This window comes from Entelurus aequoreus, linkage group LG01 (assembly GCF_033978785.1).
Source record: "Entelurus aequoreus isolate RoL-2023_Sb linkage group LG01, RoL_Eaeq_v1.1, whole genome shotgun sequence".
In the NCBI taxonomy this organism is placed as follows: domain Eukaryota; kingdom Metazoa; phylum Chordata; class Actinopteri; order Syngnathiformes; family Syngnathidae; genus Entelurus; species Entelurus aequoreus.
The window spans coordinates 94,379,723-94,400,004 of record NC_084731.1 but is presented as its reverse complement, the minus strand read 5'-3'; the positions used below and the strand labels follow the sequence as shown (position 1 = coordinate 94,400,004).

Below are 20,282 nucleotides of genomic sequence, written 5' to 3'. Positions count from 1 at the left end.
GTGCAATCATGTTCACACATCTGAAAACAGCTTAGCTCGTTACAGAAGCTACAAAACTGACCTTCATTTGAGCAGATTGAGTTTCTGGAGCATCACATTTGTGGGGTCGATCAAACGCTCCAAATGGCCAGAAAAAGAGAACTTTCATCTGAAACTCGACAGTCTATTCTTGTTCTTAGAAATGAAGGCTATTCCACAAAGTGTGGGTGACCCCAAACTTTTGAACGGTAGTGTATATATATATATATATATATACGTATCTCTGTCTGGACTGGAGCCTTCAATGCCTCAGACTGGAAGTATCCCCAGAGAGTGGTGAGGACGGCGGAAAAGATTATCAGGACTCCTCTTCCTCATATCCAGGAGAACGCAAAAAGCCGCTGCCTGACCAGGGCTCAGAAAATCTGCAAAGACTCCTCCCACCCCCACCAAGGACTGTTTTCACTGCTGGACTCTAGAAAGAGGTTCCGCAGCCTCCGAAGCAGAACCTCCAGGTTCTGTAACAGCTTCTTCCCTCAGGCCGTAAGACTCTTGAACGCATCATAATAATCCTCTCAATTCCCCCCAAAATGGATTAACTCGCTGGAATATAAAGACAATATAACATACATCCATAAAAGTGGATGCATATGAAAAAGTGCAATATATTTATCTGTACAGTAATCTATTTATTTATATATGCACCTTGTTGCTTTTTATCCATGAGCTAATGCAACACAATGTTGTTCTTATCTGTACTGTAAAGTTAAAATTTGAATGACAATAAAAAGGAAGTCTAAAGTCTATATTGTTCCTGTTTTGGTGGCAATGTGATGTGGACCCAAATGCAGGAAAGAAAGTAGAATGCATCACAAAAAAGGTTAAATAACAACAAAAACACTGAGGGGACCTCGGATCAAAAAATACAAAATCACAGATTGTGAGGTCTAAAACACAAAGCGTGAGCTAGGGGACTATCATTTTCAGAGCAAACTCAGCAGGGAAGCTGATTATTGGCCTACCTCTGAGTGAATTGGGATGGTGGAGGGGCTCACAGCAGCACCCTGTGCTCTTTGGGGACATAATAACAGACGTCCGTGTCTGCAAACCCGACCACAGCCTCCAATAACAACAGAAATGAATGCTACATTCGTCACTAGTCATTTGCAACAAAGAACGTCACTAAGAGGATTGGAAAAGACTCCAGATCAACTCAGAACGTGGAAATGAAACTTGGAAAATGCTCCGCGGTTTATATTTGAAGATCGTGAACATGCTCATTTCAACGTCAATCAAAAAGGTGTTCAGCCTCAGACAGATCATCCAACCATCATTCAGAAGGCTGAGGCCAGTCCACTCCCCCAGAGACCCCCAGAGACCCCCAGAGAAGCTTAGCTTCCGTAGAAGTAACGGTTTTTTTTTGCCCATTTATACAATCAGGGTCTTACTTTCTCCCTGTGAGCTTCCTGCGCTGAAGCTAGAGCTTCAATTGGGATTTACCATTGAGATTTAGTCAAACGGTGTCTGTCTGCTGCTGAGGGAAGAGCGATTGCGGCATATAGAGCAAACTCACTCAACAGCAGAATAAAATTCATAAAATTAAGTAGTACACTTTTTTTGCAGTTTTAGGTCTACTAGTATTGTCCCGATACCAAAATGTTAGTACCGGTACCAAAATGTATTTCGATACTTTTCGGTACTTTTCTAAATAAGGGGGACCATTATTGGCTTTATTTTAACAAAAAAATTTTAGGGTTCAGTAAACTTATGTTTCTTATTGCAATCGAAGAACAATTTTGTCCTTAAATAAAATAGTGAACATACTAGACAACTCGTCTTTTAGTAGTTAGTAAGCAAACAAAAGGCTTCTAATTTGTCTGCTGACGTATGCAGTAACATATTGTGTCATTTCTCATTCTATTTTGTCAAAATTATGAGGGACAAGCTGTAAAAAATTATTATTAATCCACTTGTTAATTTACTGTTAATATCGGCATACTTTCTATTTGAACATGTTCTATCTACACTTCTGTTAAAATGTAATAATCACTTGTAGAGATGGCCGATATTATCGGCCGATAAATGCGTTAAAATGTAACATCGGAAATTATCGGTATCGTTTTTTTTTATTATCGGGATCGTTTTTAAATTTTTTATTTATTTTTTATTTTTTTATTTAATTATTAAATCGACATAAAAAACACATTCTGTTATTAATATTCTGATTCCTACATTATATATCAATATATATCAATACAGTCTGCAAGGGATACAGTCCGTAAGCACACATGATTGTGCGTGCTGCTGGTCCACTAATAGTACTAACCTTTAACAGTTAATTTTAATAATTTTCATTAATTACTAGTTTCTATGTAACTGTTTTTATATTGTTTTACTTTCTTTTTTAGTCAAGAAAATGTTTTTAATTTATTTATCTTATTTTATTAATTTTTTAAAAAAGGACCTTATCTTCACCATACCTGGTTGTCCAAAGTAAGCATAATAATGTGTTAATTCCACGACTGCATATATCGGTTGATATCGGTATCGGTTGATATCGGTATCTGTAATTAAAGAGTTAGACAATATCGGAATATCGGATATCGGCAAAAAGCCATTATCGGACATCCCTAATCACTTATTCTTCTGTTGTTTGGATACTTTACATTAGTTTTGGATGATACCACAAATGTAGGTATCGATTCGATACCAAGTCGTTACAGGATCATACATTGGTCATATTCAAAGTCCTCATGTGTCCAGGGACATATTTACTGAGTTTATAAACATAATATGATTTTTTTTTAAAAGGAAAACATATTTTGTGACTATAAAAAATATTGATGTAATCATAGTAGTATCGATTATATACGCTATTGTCCTTGGTATCATTACAGTGGATGTCAGGTGTCGATCCACCCATGGCATTTGTTTACATTCAGGGTGCAGGCTTGCTGTTAGCGGTTAGCTGTCATATCCTCCTACAGTGTGTAGTGAAGCATGTTTAGCTATTCCTCGTCCTGCAGGGATGATACTTGTAAGAAACGTACTTTATTTATCGCCATGGAGGCGAGGATTAGTGATTTAATAATAATGATAATACATTTTACTTATAAGGCGCCTTTCTGGGCACTCAAGGACACCGTACGAAACAAAACAATAACATCAAATTAGATAAAAACAACAACAACAACAAAGATAGATAAGATAAGATGATTACAATGAATAAGCAGTCAGGAATAGGTGTGTTTTGAGTCTTGATTTGAAGAGGGATATTGAGTCTAAATTACGAAGGTCTGGTAGCTAAGGCACTGCCGATAGCGGGTGGACGTTCACCGCTGGATAGCTAGCCATGTCTTGAAGCACCTCTTCCTGAGGGTGTTTCAGTGTTATAGCTTCACCTTTATCTTTAGTTTTTAGGCCAAAATGTGTCCGTTCTCCCATTTCTGTCTACACACTGTGTCTGCTTGTAAGTACTCCGTGATTGTGCGCCGCCGAACATGCTCGTCTGCTCGTAAAACCAGCAATGTCATGACGTGACGCGCATTCATGCCCGGGAACCGGTACTTTTCAAACAGAGTATAGTACCATTTTTGATTCATTAGATAGATAGATAGATAGATAGATAGATAGATAGATAGATAGATAGATAGATAGATAGATAGATAGATAGATAGATAGATAGATAGATAGATAGATAGATAGATAGATAGATAGATAGATAGATAGATAGATAGATAGTACTTTATTGATTCCTTCAGGAGAGTTCCCTCAGGAAAATTAAAACATTAGTACCATTACCATTAGTACCGCGATACTATACCATTACCGGTATACCGTACAACCCTAAGGTCTACACATTAAAGTTTAACACTGCATGTTTGGCCAATTATTTTATTACAAACCCCGTTTCCATATGAGTTGTGAAATTGTGTTAGATGTAAATATAAACGGAATACAATGATTTGCAAATCATTTTCAACCCATATTCAGTTGAATATGCTACAAAGACAACATATTTGATGTTCAAACTCATAAACTTTATTTTTTTTTGCAAATAATAATTAACTTAGAATTTCATGGCTGCAACACGTGACAAAGTAGCTGGGAAAGGGCATGTTCACCACTGTGTTACATGGCCTTTCCTTTTAACAACACTCAGTAAATGTTTGGGAACTGAGGAGACACATTTTTGAAGCTTCTCAGGTGGAATTCTTTCCCATTCTTGCTTGATGTACAGCTTAAGTTGTTCAACAGTCCGGGGGTCTCCCTTGTGCTATTTTAGGCTTCATAATGCGCCACACATTTTCAATGGAAAACAGGTCTGGACTACAGACAGGCCAGTCTAGTACCCGCACTCTTTTACTATGAAGCCACGTTGATGTAACACGTGGCTTGGCATTGTCTTGCTGAAATAAGCAGGGGCGTCCATGGTAACGTTGCTTGGATGGCAACATATGTTGCTCCAAAACCTGTATGTACCTTTCAGCATTAATGGTGCCTTCACAGATGTGTAAGTTACCCATGTCTTGGGCACTAATACACCCCCATACCATCACACATGCTGGCTGTTCAACTTTGCGCCTATAACAATCCGGATGGTTCTTTTCCTCTTTGGTCCGGAGGACACGACGTCCACAGTTTCCAAAAACAATTTGAAATGTGGACTCGTCAGACCACAGAACACTTTTCCACTTTGTATCAGTCCATCTTAGATGAGCTCAGGCCCAGCGAAGCCGACGGCATTTCTGGGTGTTGTTGATAAACGGTTTTCGCCTTGCATAGGAGAGTTTAATTTGCACTTACAGATGTAGCGACCAACTGTAGTTACTGACAGTGGGTTTCTGAAGTGTTCCTGAGCCCAAGTGGTGATATCCTTTACACACTGATGTCGCTTGTTGATGCAGTACAGCCTGAGGGATGGAAGGTCACGGGCTTAGCTGCTTACGTGCAGTGATTTCTCCAGATTCTCTGAACCCTTTGATGATATTACGGAGCGTAGATGGTGAAATCCCTAAATTACTTGCAACAGCTGGTTGAGAAAGGTTTTTCTTAAACTGTTCAACAATTTGCTCACGCATTTGTTGACAAAGTGGTGACCCTCGCCCCATCCTTGTTTGTGAATGACTGAGCATTTCATGGAATCTACTTTTATACCCAATCATGGCACCCACCTGTTCCCAATTAGCCTGCACACCTGTGGGATGTTCCAAATAAGTGTTTGATGAGCATTCCTCAACTTTATCTGTATTTATTGTTACCTTTACCATCTTCTTTGTCACGTGTTGCTGGCATCAAATTCTAAAGTTAATGATTATTTACAACAACAAAAAAATGTTTATCAGTTTGAACATCAAATATGTTGTCTTTGTAGCATATTCAACTGAACATGGGTTGAAAATGATTTGCAAATCATTGTATTCCGTTTATATTTACATCTAACACCATTTCCCAACTCATATGGAAACGGTTTTTGTCAATTAAAGGGAAAGTTCAGCTTACTTTGTAGTCAGTGAGCAACCGCCCGTGGCAGACTCCCCACAAACAACATATGACAGTCCAAACAGAAAACTAGGAACTAAATACACAGACTAATTGCACAAAAGCAACACACCTTGACTAGAGACGAGAAGGAGAATGGAGCTGATTGGAAGAGACACGAAGGTTGGACAAGTTGAAATCATGATGCATTGAGCAAAAAGGGAAGACAAACCAGAATATAAAGAACAGACCCTGACAGTTTCTGCTCTTTAAATGTGCTGTACCTTTTGATTGATTATTTGATTAAAACGTTTATTAGTAGATTGCACAGTATAGTACATATTCCGTACAATTGACCACTAAATGGTAACACCCGAATAAGTTTTTCAACTTCTTTAAGTCGTGGTCCAAGTACATCAATTCATGGTAGTAAATGAATTCATCAGCAAAGATAGCAACGCAAGCTCTTAATGCTTGAGCCCAAACACTAACTGATTCCTTGTATTTTCACCATGCAGTCCATCAGAGAGGTGACAGGCTACGTGCTGGTGGCTCTGAACCAATTTGACTACCTGCCACTGGAGAACCTGCGGATCATCCGAGGCACCAAGCTGTACGAGGGCCGCTACGCCCTCGCCATCTTCCTCAACTACAGGCGGGACGGGCACTACGGACTACGGCAGCTGGGCCTCCGCAATCTCACGGGTCAGTCTCGCATAACGGCTGTGATTGTTCACTGCCACAGCTTTAGAAATATAGATGAACGGAGCCCAAATTGTAGCTGAGATGGGCTCCAGCGACCTCGGAGGGAATAAGCGGTAGAAAATGGATGGATGGAGCACAAATATAAAGGAAAAGGTCAATAAGCGATAACCTATACTGTAATAAGATCATATGGACTATTCCTCTGAAACAATGTCAATTGGGTCCACAGGAAATACAATATATATATACAATATAAATTCAGGGTAAAATTAAAAGTGACGTGAATTATATAGCCCTTTTTCTCTAGTGGCTCAAAGCGCTTTTACATAGTGAAACCCAATATCTAAGTTATTTACATTTAAACCAGTGTGGGTGGCACTGGGAACAGGTGGGTAAAGTGTCTTGCCCAAGGACACAACGGCAGTGACTAGGATGGCAGAGGCGGGGATCGAACCTGGAACCCTCAAGTTGCTGGCACGGCCACTCTACCAACCGAGCTATACCGCCCCTGTGCAGTATAGCTCGGTATAAAATACTACAAAAATGTACTACTCCCTATAGGGCTGCAACAACTAATCGATTAAATTGATTAAAATTGATTATAAAAATAGTTGCCGATTAATTTATTCATTGATTCGTTGTATCTATGCTATGCGCATGCGCAGAAGTTTTTTTTTAATTTTTTTATTTATTTAAAAAATTGTATTATTTATTTTTTATTAATTTTTTAATAAACCTTTATTTATAAACTGCAACATTTACAAACAGCTGAGAAACAATAATCAAAATAAGTATGGTGCCAGTATGCTGGGTTTTTTTTCAATAAAATACTGGATAGGATAGAAATGTAGTTTGTCTCTTTTATCCGATTATTAATCGATTAATCTAAGTAATAGTCGACATATTAATTGATTATCAAATTAATCGTTAGTTGCAGACCTAATTCCCTTATTAAATTATACTTTAAGTAACTTTTTTTAACTGGAAAAAAATGGAGGTAAAATTTACACTTGAGTTTTGTCTCTAGATTTGATCTCATCTGAAAATATTCAAGCAAAAATGGAATATTCCATTATGAAGGCCATGAGAAGTTTACCTATTTATTATTATTCAATGAAATATCAACTATGACTAGGGGAGGTTAACATGTTCGCACATTCCTGTTACAGTACCAAGTCTCTTTTTTTATGTTTGATTATTTAAAAAACATTTTGTTGAATCAATGTAATGTGCTCAGTGTCAACATGCTATTAGCATAAATGCCATGTGGTTATATTTGATATATTTACTAATTATATACTAGAAACTCAGTATCGTCATCTTAGAAAATTGTATAAGAATGAAATAAAGTTCCCTAACGTGTAGAGGTGGGAAAACTGATCGAGTGTCCGATGTATCGCGATTAGAACGTGGGCGATTCATGAATCGATGGACAAATGCCCAAACATCGATTATTTACATATGTACAGACGGTTCTAAAATGTGGCTTGAATGCTAATGTTCTCTAAACGTTAGTTCTAGGTTTGGTTCTAATTAAACCAGGGAGAACTGTTAGCTAAAATTATTTTAACGTTATGTTGAAAGTAAAGTTAAAGAAAGTAACTAGCCAAGAAGCAAAAATTAGTAAGTAGATTCATTAGTCAGGAAAGACAATAATAACAATACAATCCGGCCACCGGCCATAGAGAAAATACGTTTTTGAGCCGAAGTTTATGGCGACTGGGGCCGAAGTTTTCCAAATACATAGCTATGCTGCGCGCACTACATTGAAAAACCCGAAAGATGCAAAACTGCTTAAGTCGGTAGCCGAAGGAAGAGCCTTGTAAACATAATATTAATATGTGACCTGTGCTGGCAAAATGAGTCACAATGAGGACATTTTAAAAACGGAGTTATTGTTATTTACACATTCTCCATCTAAAGACCTTCAAAATGATATATGGTTTGTTGGAATCGGACAGAAATGTGGGCTCTGTACCGAGGATGTCGTTGTGGCTTGTACAGCCCTTTGAGACACTTGTGATTTAGGGCTATATAAATAAACATTGATTGATTGATTGATTGATTGATTGAAAATGACTGAGTTACATCCGATTGAAGTTGACCAAGTTTGAGGGTCCGTTTTGAGAAAAACCAGCTTAAAGTTGACTGTTCCAGAACAGAATGTTCCAAAACAAAACTCCATAGCAACCATACCTTAAAAGTCCTTTTAGCAAACACCAAAATTGGTACAATTAAAGTCAAATCCCACATCTAAAGGAAAAACATATATTCAACTCTATTGAAAACGGTTATGTACAAAAATGTCAACACTGTTATGTCACAGTTTTTTTGTTCACTGGTCAGTTTGTCAGCTGGTCAGATGTCCGTAATATTCCTGACCAGCAGCACTAAGAAGATCCGCCGACTGCAGTGAATTTAGCGCACTTGCAACCGCCTGTGTACCCTCTCCACCTTCTAAATCCATTACGGAATGTAAAACAGTCTAACTTATCCACAAAAATAATAATTAAATGTTCGAAAATCACCTTTTTTCACCAAATATTCCGCTCGAATTACTGTGTTGTTTTTCATCAGCGCGCTGCCGTGATCCCACAATGCACCGCGCGGGGTGATTCAACCAATGAGGGTACGCCTCACAGCGACCGCTTAGCAACAAGCCGGATTTGTTTACGTCGGGACAGGTTTAAAAACTCGAATTCTATTGGTTCAGAATGGCGTCATCGGGAATTCCATGCTCATTTTTAGAAAGTAGGTCAACTTGGCGTCACGATGATAGCAAATATGGCTAGGGGGGATTCCCCCTTATTGCCGCGAGTGAGCGTTGAAAACACTTGATTTTCTCAAGGAATTTGAACACAAAGGACTAATTTCTGAAGACATACCTCGTACAAAACCTTCAAATAAAGGTGATTTCAGATGTTTTCTTGCTATTTCGATGATTGGGATCGCTAGATTGTGGCTTTATGGACTAATTTTTGTGAAAATCTCAATTTCAACCAAGATACATTTTTTTCCACTTATTTGCCTGTAGCTCAAAATTAGCCTGTGCGTATTCCGACTCATTTTGCCAGCACAGGTCACATATTGTTAATAATCAAATGTAATACAATTAGAATACTGTACATTATAATAATAATATAAGATTCAATAACACTAAACTATATAATGATAATACCTATTATAACAATTGTAGATGTATAAATATTAAATGTATAATTGAATTGTAGCCCCTGAATCGTAATTGTAATGGAATGGTGAGGTGCCCAAAGATTCCCACCTTAAAGGCCTACTGAAAGCCACTACTAGCGACCACGCAGTCTGATAGTTTATATATCAATGATGAAATCTTAACATTATAACACATGCCAATACGGCCGGGTTAACTTATAAAGTGACATTTTAAATTTGCCGCTAAACTTCCGGTTCGAGACGCCTCTGAGGATGACGTATGCGCGTGACGTAGCCCGGCGAACACGGGTATGCCTTCCACATTGAAGCCAATACGAAAAAGCTCTGTTTTCATTTCATAATTCCACAGTATTCTGGACATCTGTGTTCGTGAATCTGTTGCAATCATGTTCATTGCATTATGGAGAAGGAAGCTGAGCAAGCAAAGAAGAAAGTTGTCGGTGCGAAATGGACGTATTTTTCGAACGTAGTCAGCAACAACAGTACACAGCCGGCGCTTCTTTGTTTACATTCCCGAAAGATGCAGTCAAGATGGAAGAACTCGGATAACAGAGACTCTAACCAGGAGGACTTTTGACTTGGATACACAGACGCCTGTAGAGAACTGGGACAACACAGACTCTTACCAGGATTACTTTGATTTGGATGACAAAGACGCAGACGTGCTACTGTGAGTATGCAGCTTTGGCTTCTAAACATTTGATCGCTTGACCGTATGTGCGCAACTTTTTTTTGCGTATGTACGTAACTTTTTAAAAATATATAAGCTTTATGAACCTTGGGTTAGGTGAACGGTCTTGTGGGCTGAGTGATTGTGTGTGTTGATCAGGTGTTTGAATTGTATTGGCGTGTTCTATGGAGCTAGGAGCTAGCATAGGAGCTAGGAGCTAGCGTAACAAACACGCAGGTGTTTTTATGCAGGATTAATTTGTGGCATATTAAATATAAGCCTGGTTGTGTTGTGGCTAATAGAGTATATATATGTCTTGTGTTTATTTACTGTTGTAGTCATTCCCAGCTGAATATCAGGTCACCCCCGGCTCTCACAGCATCTTCCCTATCTGAATAGCTTCAACTCCCCACTAGTCCTTCACTTGCACTTTACTCATCCACAAATCTTTCATCCTCGCTCAAATTAATGGGGAAATTGTCGCTTTCTCGGTCCGAATCTCTCTCACTTCATGCGGCCATCATTGTAAACAATAGGGAACTTTGCGTATATGTTCAACTGACTACGTCACGCTACTTCCGGTAGGGGCAAGCCTTTTTTTTATCAGATACCAAAAGTTGCGATCTTTATCGTCGTTGTTCTATACTAAATCCTTTCAGCAAAAATATGGCAATATCGCGAAATGATCAAGTATGACACATAGAATAGATCTGCTATCCCCGTTTAAATAAAAAAAAAATCATTTCAGTAGGCCTTTAATTGAGGTGGGCCAATACACATTATGAGTAGTTTAATATGTGTGTTATTGTAATTAGAGTTGAAAAAGGCAAATCAACAAATAAAACAAAAGTACAACCTGATCCATGTATTATAACGCAAGTTGCTACAATCGTGAAATGTTAATTGGGATTACAGTGTAATCATGTTGCATTGGAAATACTACAAAATACAGATCGAACGACAATTTCTTTGACATTTCTGCTTTTCGTTCATTCATAAACAATACAGATGTTATTATAATTACGGTTGAAAAAAGACACACATATAAAACAAATACATCAACAAACAAAACAAAATTACAACCCGATCCAGGTATTATAACGTAAATTGCTAGCAATGTTAATTGTGAATACAGTGTAATTACGTTGCATTTGAAATACTACAAAATACAGATCGAATGACAATTTGTTTGACATTTCTGCTTTCGTTCATTCATACACAACATCCTTGGAAAAATACGACCCTAAGAATACAGATGTTATTATAATTACGGTTGAAAAAAGACACACATATAAAACAAATCAATCAACAAACAAAACAAAATTACAACCCGATCCACGTATTATAACGTAAATTGCTAGACATGTTAATTGTGAATACAGTGTAATCGCGTTGCATTTGAAATACTACAAAATACAAATCGAACAACAAATCTGTTTGACATTTCTGCTTTCGTTCATTCATACACAACATCCTTGGAAAAATACGACCCTAAGAATACAGATGTTATTATAATTACAGTTGAAAAAAGACACACATATAAAACAAATACATCAACAAACAAAACAAAATTACAACCCGATCCACGTATTATAACGTAAATTGCTAGACATGTTAATTGTGAATACAGTGTAATTACGTTGCATTTGAAATACTACAAAATGCAGATTGGACGACATGTTGTTTGACATTTCTGCTTTCGTTCATTCATCCTTGGAAAAATACCACACAAAAAATACAGACTGACACATAAAATGAAGTGGATAGTCAATTGTTCCAATGAGTCATCAGAGGTTCTTGGAAAACGTCACAATTTCCTGTACGCGTTTGACTTATGCATATCTAATAGGCCTTTCCAATTCAGGCACAAAATTAGGACTCTGTGTTTGATGCCTCGTCACTGCTACCAAATTAATTTTGTGTGTTGTTGTATGAAAGGATCCAATATCTGTGAAAAACCCTTTTTTTTACTTTTAATTGCATTTCTGTTTACACACTCCAAATTAGGCTTCTCACGCTGAGTATTTCCATCTCGGTGTTGGGGCTTGCGTCCTTGCGCGCACACCGAGATTGTATTTGCACGGGATAGCTTTTCCCCACTTCTATATTAGCTCGTGGTCTTAGAATAGCTCATCTGGGAGCCATTTGGGAGAGGCGGTGACCTTCTAACCTTTGTCAAAAGACTGCCACATTATGCTTTATTTCAGCTTTAAAACTGATCTTTTCAATAAGGGGTCGCTCTGCCATTTTCCCCGGCAGCTCATTTACCCTTTATCGGCGTAAAGGAGGCACTCGCAGAACAAGCGACGGCAGGTCAACACAGCGTTCGGCTTAGTGAGAGTCAGGTGGTGCGTCTGGTATGTTGATAGAGAGGCGCTGGCGGAGGGGACGACTGTCACGTGCCATCTGAGGAGAAGCGCTGGCAGAGGCTCACTGCGTCCTTCATCATGTTGCATGCCACTCTTTGCTATCAAGATCACAGTCTGTTTAATTCATCTTCAGTTACAGACTGTATTGCAGGGATATTCAACTAAATTATAAACTAAGGACTGCTGGGTCGGACCTAACTACTAGTCTTACAAACCCTGTTTCCATATGAGTTGGGAAATTGTGTTAGATGTAAATATAAACGGAATACAATGATTTGCAAATCATTTTCAACCCATATTCAGTTGAATATGCTACAAAGACAACATATTTGATGTTCAAACTGATAAACATTTTTTTTTTTTTGGCAAATAATCATTAACTTTAGAATTTGATGCCAGCAACACGTGACAAAGAAGTTGGGAAAGGTGGCAATAAATACTGATAAAGTTGAGGAATGCTCATCAAACACTTATTTGGAACATCCCACAGGTGAACAGGCAAATTGGGAACAGGTGGGTGCCATGATTGGGTATAAAAGTAGATTCCATGAAATGCTCAGTCATTCACAAAACAAGGATGGGGTGAGGGTCACCACTTTGTCAACAAATGCGTGAGCAAATTGTTGAACGGTTTAAGAAAAACCTTTCTCAACCAGCTATTGCAAGGAATTTAGGCATTTCACCATCTACGCTCCGTAATATCATCAAAGGGTTCAGAGAATCTGGAGAAATCACTGCACGTAAGCAGCTGAGCCCGTGACCTTCCATCCCTCAGGCTGTACTGCATCAACTAGCGACATCAGTGTGTAAAGGATATCACCCCATGGGCTCAGGAACACTTCAGAAACCCACTGTCAGTAACTACAGTCGGTCGCTACATCTGTAAGTGCAAGTTAAAACTCTCCTATGCAAGGCGAAAACCGTTTATCAACAACACCCAGAAATGCCGTCGGCTTCGCTGGGCCTGAGCTCATCTAAGATGGACTGATACAAAGTGGAAAAGTGTTCTGTGGTCTGACGAGTCCACATTTCAAATTGTTTTTGGAAACTGTGGACGTCGTGTCCTCCGGACCAAAGAGGAAAAGAACCATCCGGATTGTTATAGGCGCAAAGTTGAAAAGCCAGCATGTGTGATGGTATGGGGGTGTATTAGTGCCCAAGACATGGGTAACTTACACATCTGTGAAGGCACCATTAATGCTGAAAGGTACATACAGGTTTTGGAGCAACATATGTTGCCATCCAAGCAACGTTACCATGGACGCCCCTGCTTATTTCAGCAAGACAATGCCAAGCCACGTGTTACATCAACGTGGCTTCATAGTAAAAGAGTGCGGGTACTAGACTGGCCCGTTTATTGAGTGTTGTTAAAAGGAAAGGCCATGTAACACAGTGGTGAACATGCCCTTTCCCAACTACTTTGGCACGTGTTGCAGCCATGAAATTCTAAGTTAATTATTATTTGCACAAAAAAAAATAAAGTTTACGAGTTTGAACATCAAATATGTTGTCTTTGTAGTGCATTCAATTGAATATGGGTTGAAAAGGATTTGCAAATCATTGTATTCCGTTTATATTTACATCTAACACAATTCCCCAACTCATATGGAAACGGGGTTTGTATTTTGTATATTCCTGAAAACCAGCATCCTTTACGGTGTACATTTGATGTGTCCTGGGCATGACGTTAAAGTGTATCCGGCAGTGGAGGCTCCTCTATGGGATCTTGGGGCACTCGGAGGTTAACCCCTTTACTACTGTTACCCCAGGTTGCCCTTGGCAAATAAAAAGTAGCAACCATGGTGAGATCTCAAAATGCTAGTAGACATCGTCTTTTTTTTTTAACTTATACGTTTCACTGTTACAAGCTCAGGGATCTGCGTGCACGTTGCACAGCCTATTCATTTGTATTTTTTTTTCCGATTCTAGTATTTTTATAAACGTGAGAAGCCAAAATCAAGATTAAAATGTGATCAATTGTCCAGACCTTGGGGCAAATTGGCTGATATTTGTTGTGGCGATGTTCTTCCAGCAAGAATAGAACAACATTCTCAAGAGCGTGTGCACTTCCAGCCAGCATGTCCTCGACAGGACAGCCAAGTAGCGAACACACGTACAACAAAGCTGCCAAAATATGCTTCTCCTAATTTTGCTTGGTTGTTAGATGGAGGCTTAAAGCCACAATGGGTCGTGTTTTGACTTGCTGTCTTTGTGACAATGCAACAAAAGATTCCGACGTTGGATGATGGATGCTGGGAGACCACTCACAGATGTTTCAGGCTCATGACGGATTTACTTTCGTGAACACCATCTACAGAAGAGCAAGAGGGTGTTCAGAAGCATGCTGCAATTTTGAGCTCGTAATTAGTCTGAAAATGACTGCGAAAAGTGCACTCATGCACTTACTTCACCTTCACTTATGTATTTGTTTATGAATGCAGCATTGATGCGGAATCCTCATTTCTTAAAAGCTCATAGGCACTTAGGCACTTTCTACACCAGGGGTCACCAACGCGGTGCCCGCGGGCACCAGGTAGCCCGTAAGGACCAGATGAGTAGCCCGCTGGCCTGTTCTAAAAATAGCTCAAATAGCAGCACTTACCAGTGAGCTGCCTCTATTTTTTAAATTGTATTTATTTACTAGCAAGCTGGTCTCGCTTTGCCCGACATTTTTAATTCTAAGAGAGACAAAACTCAAATAGAATTTGAAAATCCAAGAAAATATTTTAAAGACTTGGTCTTCACTTGTTCAAATAAATTCTTTTTTTTTTTACTTTGCTTCTTATAACTTTCAGAAAGACAATTTTAGAGAAAAAATACAACCTTAAAAATGATTAAACACATATACCTGTTTTACCTTTTAAATTCCTTCCTCTTCTTTCCTGACAATTTAAATCAATGTTCAAGTAAAATTTTTTATTTTATTGTAAAGAATAATAAATACATTTTAATTTAATTCTTCATTTTAGCTTCTGTTTTTTCGACGAAGAATATTTGTGAAATATTTCTTCAAACTTATTATGATTAAAATTCAAAAAAAAATATTCTGGCAAATCTAGAAAATCTGTAGAATTAAATTTAAATCTTATTTCAAAGTCTTTTGAATTTCTTTTAAAATGTTTGTTCTGGAAAATCTAGAAGAAATAATGATTTGTCTTTGTTAGAAATATAGCTTGGTCCAATTTGTTATATATTCTAACAAAGTGCAAATTGGATTTTAACCTATTTAAAACATGTCATCAAAATTCTAAAATGAATCTTAATCAGGAAAAATTACTAATGATGTTCCATCAATTATTTTTATTTTTTTTTCAAAAAGATTCGAATTAGCTAGTTTTTCTCTTCTTTTTTTCGGTTGAATTTTGAATTTTAAAGAGTCGAAATTGAAGATAAACTATGTTTCAAAATTTAATTGTCATTTTTTTCGTGTTTTCTCCTCTTTTAAACCGTTCAATTAAGTGTAAATATCATTAATTATTAATAATAACATAGAGTTAAAGGTAAATTGAGCAAATTGGCTATTTCTGGCAATTTATTGAAGTGTGTATCAAACTGGTAGCCCTTCGCATTAATCAGTACCCAAGAAGTAGCTCTTGCTTTCAAAAAGGTTGGTGACCCCTGTTCTACACTAAGGTTATCCAGGGTAAATCCCACCTACCGTATTTTTCGGACTATAAGTCGCAGTTTTTTTCATAGTTTGGCCTGGGGGTGCGACTTATGTTGAAACAGAAAATAAGCAGATATTAACGTTAAATGCGCAAGTAGATTAATAATTCATTTTCTATGGTAATGGTAAATCACACCATATGTTACTGCATATGTCAGCAGACTAAATTAGGAGCCTTTGTTTGTTTACCGTAATTTTCGGACTATAAGTCGCAGTTTTTTTTCATCGTTTGGCCGGGGGTTGCGACTTATACTCAGGAGCGACTTATGTGTGAAATGATTAACACATTAGCGTAAAATATCAAATAATATTATTTAGCTCATTCACGTAAGAGACTAGACGTATAAGATTTCATGGGATTTAGCGATTAGGATTGACAGATTGTTTGGTAAACGTATAGCATGTTCTATATGTTATAGTTATTTGAATGACTCTTACCAGCTCCACTAACCACGTTAAACCCAGATTCCGAACTAACAAAGGTCTTAACTCATTCTCTTTCTATGCCACATCAATGTGGAATGCGCTCCCAACAGGTATAAAAGAAAGGGCATCTCTATCCTCCTTCAAAACCGCAATAAAAGTTCACCTCCAGGCAGCTACAACCCTAAACTAACACCCTCCCCGGATTGCTAATAATCAAATGTAAACAATCAAATGCAGATACTTAACCTTATGCCTTCTGATCTCTCTCTCTCTCTCTCTCTCTCTCTCTCTCTCTCTCTCTCTCTCTCTCTCTCTCTCTCTCTCTCTCTCTCTCTCTCTCTCTCTCTCTCTCTCTATGTCCACTACTTGCTGTCCATATCCTAACCCCCCCCCCCCCCCTCCACACCCCTGATTGTAAATAATGTAAATAATGCAATGTGATTATCTTGTGGGATGACTGTATTATGATGATAGTATATCTGATAGTATATATCTGTATCATGAATCAATTTAAGTGGACCCCGACTTAAACAAGTTGAAAAACTTATTGGGGTGTTACCATTTAGTGGTCAATTGTACGGAATATGTACTTCACTGTGCAACCTACTAATAAAAGTCTCAATCAATCAATCAACCATAATATGTTACGTTAACACACCAGGCACGTTCTCAGTTGGTTATTTATGCCTCATATAACGTACACTTATTCAGCCTGTTGTTCACTATTCTTTATTTATTTTAAATTGCCTTTCAAATGTCTATTCTTGGTGTTGGCTTTTATCAAATACATTTCCCCAAAAAATGCGACTTATACTCCAGTGCGACTTTATATATGTTTTTTTCCTTCTTTAATATGCATTTTCGGCCGGTGCGACTTATACTCCGGAGCGACTTATAGTCCGAAAAATACGGTAACCGTATCCTTGTCCACACACACACAATTGTTGTCCGCATGCGTGGAAAATGTGCACGTCTTAGTCACCTCCAGTGTTGCTTTGTGTGCAAGTTCTTGAATTAAATTGAACTTATCTGAACAATATCCAGTGTTGTGGTATTTCAATTAACTGGAATCCAATGTGATGTGGGGCCCTATTGTAGTGAATCACACCTGAGCCGTCGTAAATTCATCAAATCTTTAATTGACACGTGAAAGTAAACAATGTGATAAAGAACATTTTACATCAATCAATCTAGAGATCTAGATATCTGGTCAGGACACTCCTCACTATTTTGCCTTCACCTTCATTGTCCATTCCTTGTTGGTGACTTTATATACTCTGGACCTAGACGTTGAGTCCGCGACATACAGTACATGGCGGACAATAACTGATTCACTGTTTTTCGTAGTCTTCCCTAGACAGCCAGGTAATACAAATCACACGCTATTATTTTTTATCACATCCACGGGCGTCAGCATTCTCGTTGTCTCTCCTTTTACCATGAATTGATTTACGTGGGCCCCGACTTAAACAAGTTGAAAAACGTATTCGGGTGTTACCATTTAGTGGTCAATTGTACGGAACATGTACTGAACTGTGCAATCTACTAATAAAAGTTTCAATCAATCATTTTTTTTGTTTTGTGGGCGGTCTTATTTACGTGGCTCTCCTTCAGCAGCGTCTTCTCCCCGTCGTCTTTGTTGTAGAGCTAACTGTTTTAATGACATTCAGACTTTACTTCAATCAATAACAAAGCAGCATCCCCTCATTCAGAAACAACACCGGAAATGTGTCCCGTGAAAAACCGTCCGACCGTAACTCTGTCAAGACATGGACTTTGGTGCATTTTACTGCGTGGATTGTTTTCCCGAGATGCAAAAGAACTGGACCGGACATGACGCGAAGGTAAATACATGATTTAATTCTTACTATAAAAAGTGTAAACAAAAGGCTCGCACAAGGCGGAGACACAAACTTGGCTAAGGGAACAAAACTAACACTAAGACGTAAACTATGGACATGAAACAAAAGACACTAACTGTGGCATTAATAAACAAAAACTTACTTGCGGTGACGTGAGCAGGGCAGCATGGACTATGAAATTGCATGAAACAAGCAGCGTGAACTAATCATGATGACGCCAGGACGACCACTAGTGGTTTGAGTGTCCGCCCTGAGATCGGTAGGTTGTGAGTTCAAACCCCGGCCGGGTCATACCAAAGACTATAAAAATGGGACCCATTACCTCCCTGCTTGGCACTCAGCATCAAGGGTTGGAATTGGGGGTTAAATCACCAAAAATGATTCCCGGGCGTGGCTACGCTGCTGCCCACTGCTCCCCTCACCTCCCAGGGGGTGATCAAGGGGATGGGTCAAATGCAGAGGACAAATTTCACCACACCTAGTGTGTGTGTGACAATCATTGGTAGTTTAACTTTAACTTTAACTTTAACTGAAACACCAGGCTTAAATAATAATGACATGATTGAAACAGGTGCGTGAGTCACATGAATGAGGCAGGTGATATTAATGGGTCGTCATGGTGACAAAACAAACAAGGATGCGTAAAAACAGGAACTATGGAGTTATAACCAAGCAGAACATACAGTAACTAAACAAGACATGATCACAAAACACGACAAACTCTCTAATAACTAAAGTTCCTTGGGTGAATAATGTAAACTCACTACACCGGTATGTTTTAGTGCTTTCATGGCGAGTTTACTGACAGATATAAGTAAGAAATTTACATTACTTCACATTAGAAATGGCAACAGCGGAGGATGAATGTCCCATAACAAGAAGATAGAGACAAAAAGAAGAAGCTTATCGACTATGGCGTCGACACGGACTACAAAGGCGGACGCGTGCAATATTTCAGGATTTATGCAGATCCCAAACACAGATCAGCAGGTACTAGACGGTAAGAAAAGTTGCTTTTGCATAATATTGTGAAACAAAACGCCAGATAATATGTGTAGTAGAATTTCTGAACTTTTGACCTATATTTCTTGTCTTTTAAGAATGTCCGCTCATTTTCAATACTCTTGTATTTTTGTGCCATTGAATGGACCAGTTGTGGGACAAAAGTGAATATTAAGTCGTGCCAACCTGTCTATAGAATGTGTTGACTGTCTAAAGGATTCGAGTTGTTATGGAACAGATAGGAAAAGCAAAACAAGACACTGACGCACTCGATAAGGAACGATGACGCACAACAGACATATATAAAAAATGGCAGAAGACCAGAACTCGGGAGTGATTTTGGCTTGTGTGTGTCTTGTTGGCTAACTTGTGGTTTGTCTGCACGACCAACTCAATTCAACCTGCACTTCTGATAATGGGTAAATAAATTTGTTGTACTAAACTACTTTTGTTGCCTGCTTAAGCTTCGGACAATCCACTACACAAATTGGCGTCACGAACAGGATCAAAGGGTAGGCCACTAATTGTGTTCTGTGAGATGGTTTTACTGCAGGCTGGTAACAGCGATCGCTCTGAAGGAGGGTCATAGACGGAATTTTTGCCTCGTATAAAAACATTGAGGTTTTTGCCTCTATCTGCGGTAGAGATTTAAGTTAGTGGTCTATATCAGAAATTGTTTTGGTCCAGGGTCTTAAGACCCTGGAAGGCGGGTATGTAGTAGAATTTCTGACCTTTTGACCTATATTTCTTGTCTTTTAAGAATGTCCGCTCATTTTCAATACTCTTGTATTTTTGTGCCATTGAATGGACCAGTTGTGGGACAAAAGTGAATATTAAGTCGTGCCAACCTGTCTATAGAATGTGTTGACTGTCTAAAGGATTCGAGTTGTTATGGAACAGATAGGAAAAGCAAAACAAGACACTGACGC

The 20,282-nt window shown here is 38.4% G+C and overlaps 1 protein-coding gene across 1 annotated transcript in view; it reads left to right on the top strand.

The window, feature by feature from the left end:
- Positions 1–5,972: 5,972 nt before the first annotated feature.
- LOC133649858 (receptor tyrosine-protein kinase erbB-4-like) overlaps positions 5,973–20,282 on the top strand; it is a 190,494-nt gene continuing 176,184 nt past the window's right edge. Inside the window, exon 1 of the mRNA XM_062046574.1 lies at positions 5,973–6,165. Within this exon, the coding sequence (XP_061902558.1) occupies positions 5,973–6,165 (193 nt within the window). The remainder of the gene's footprint in view (positions 6,166–20,282) is intronic.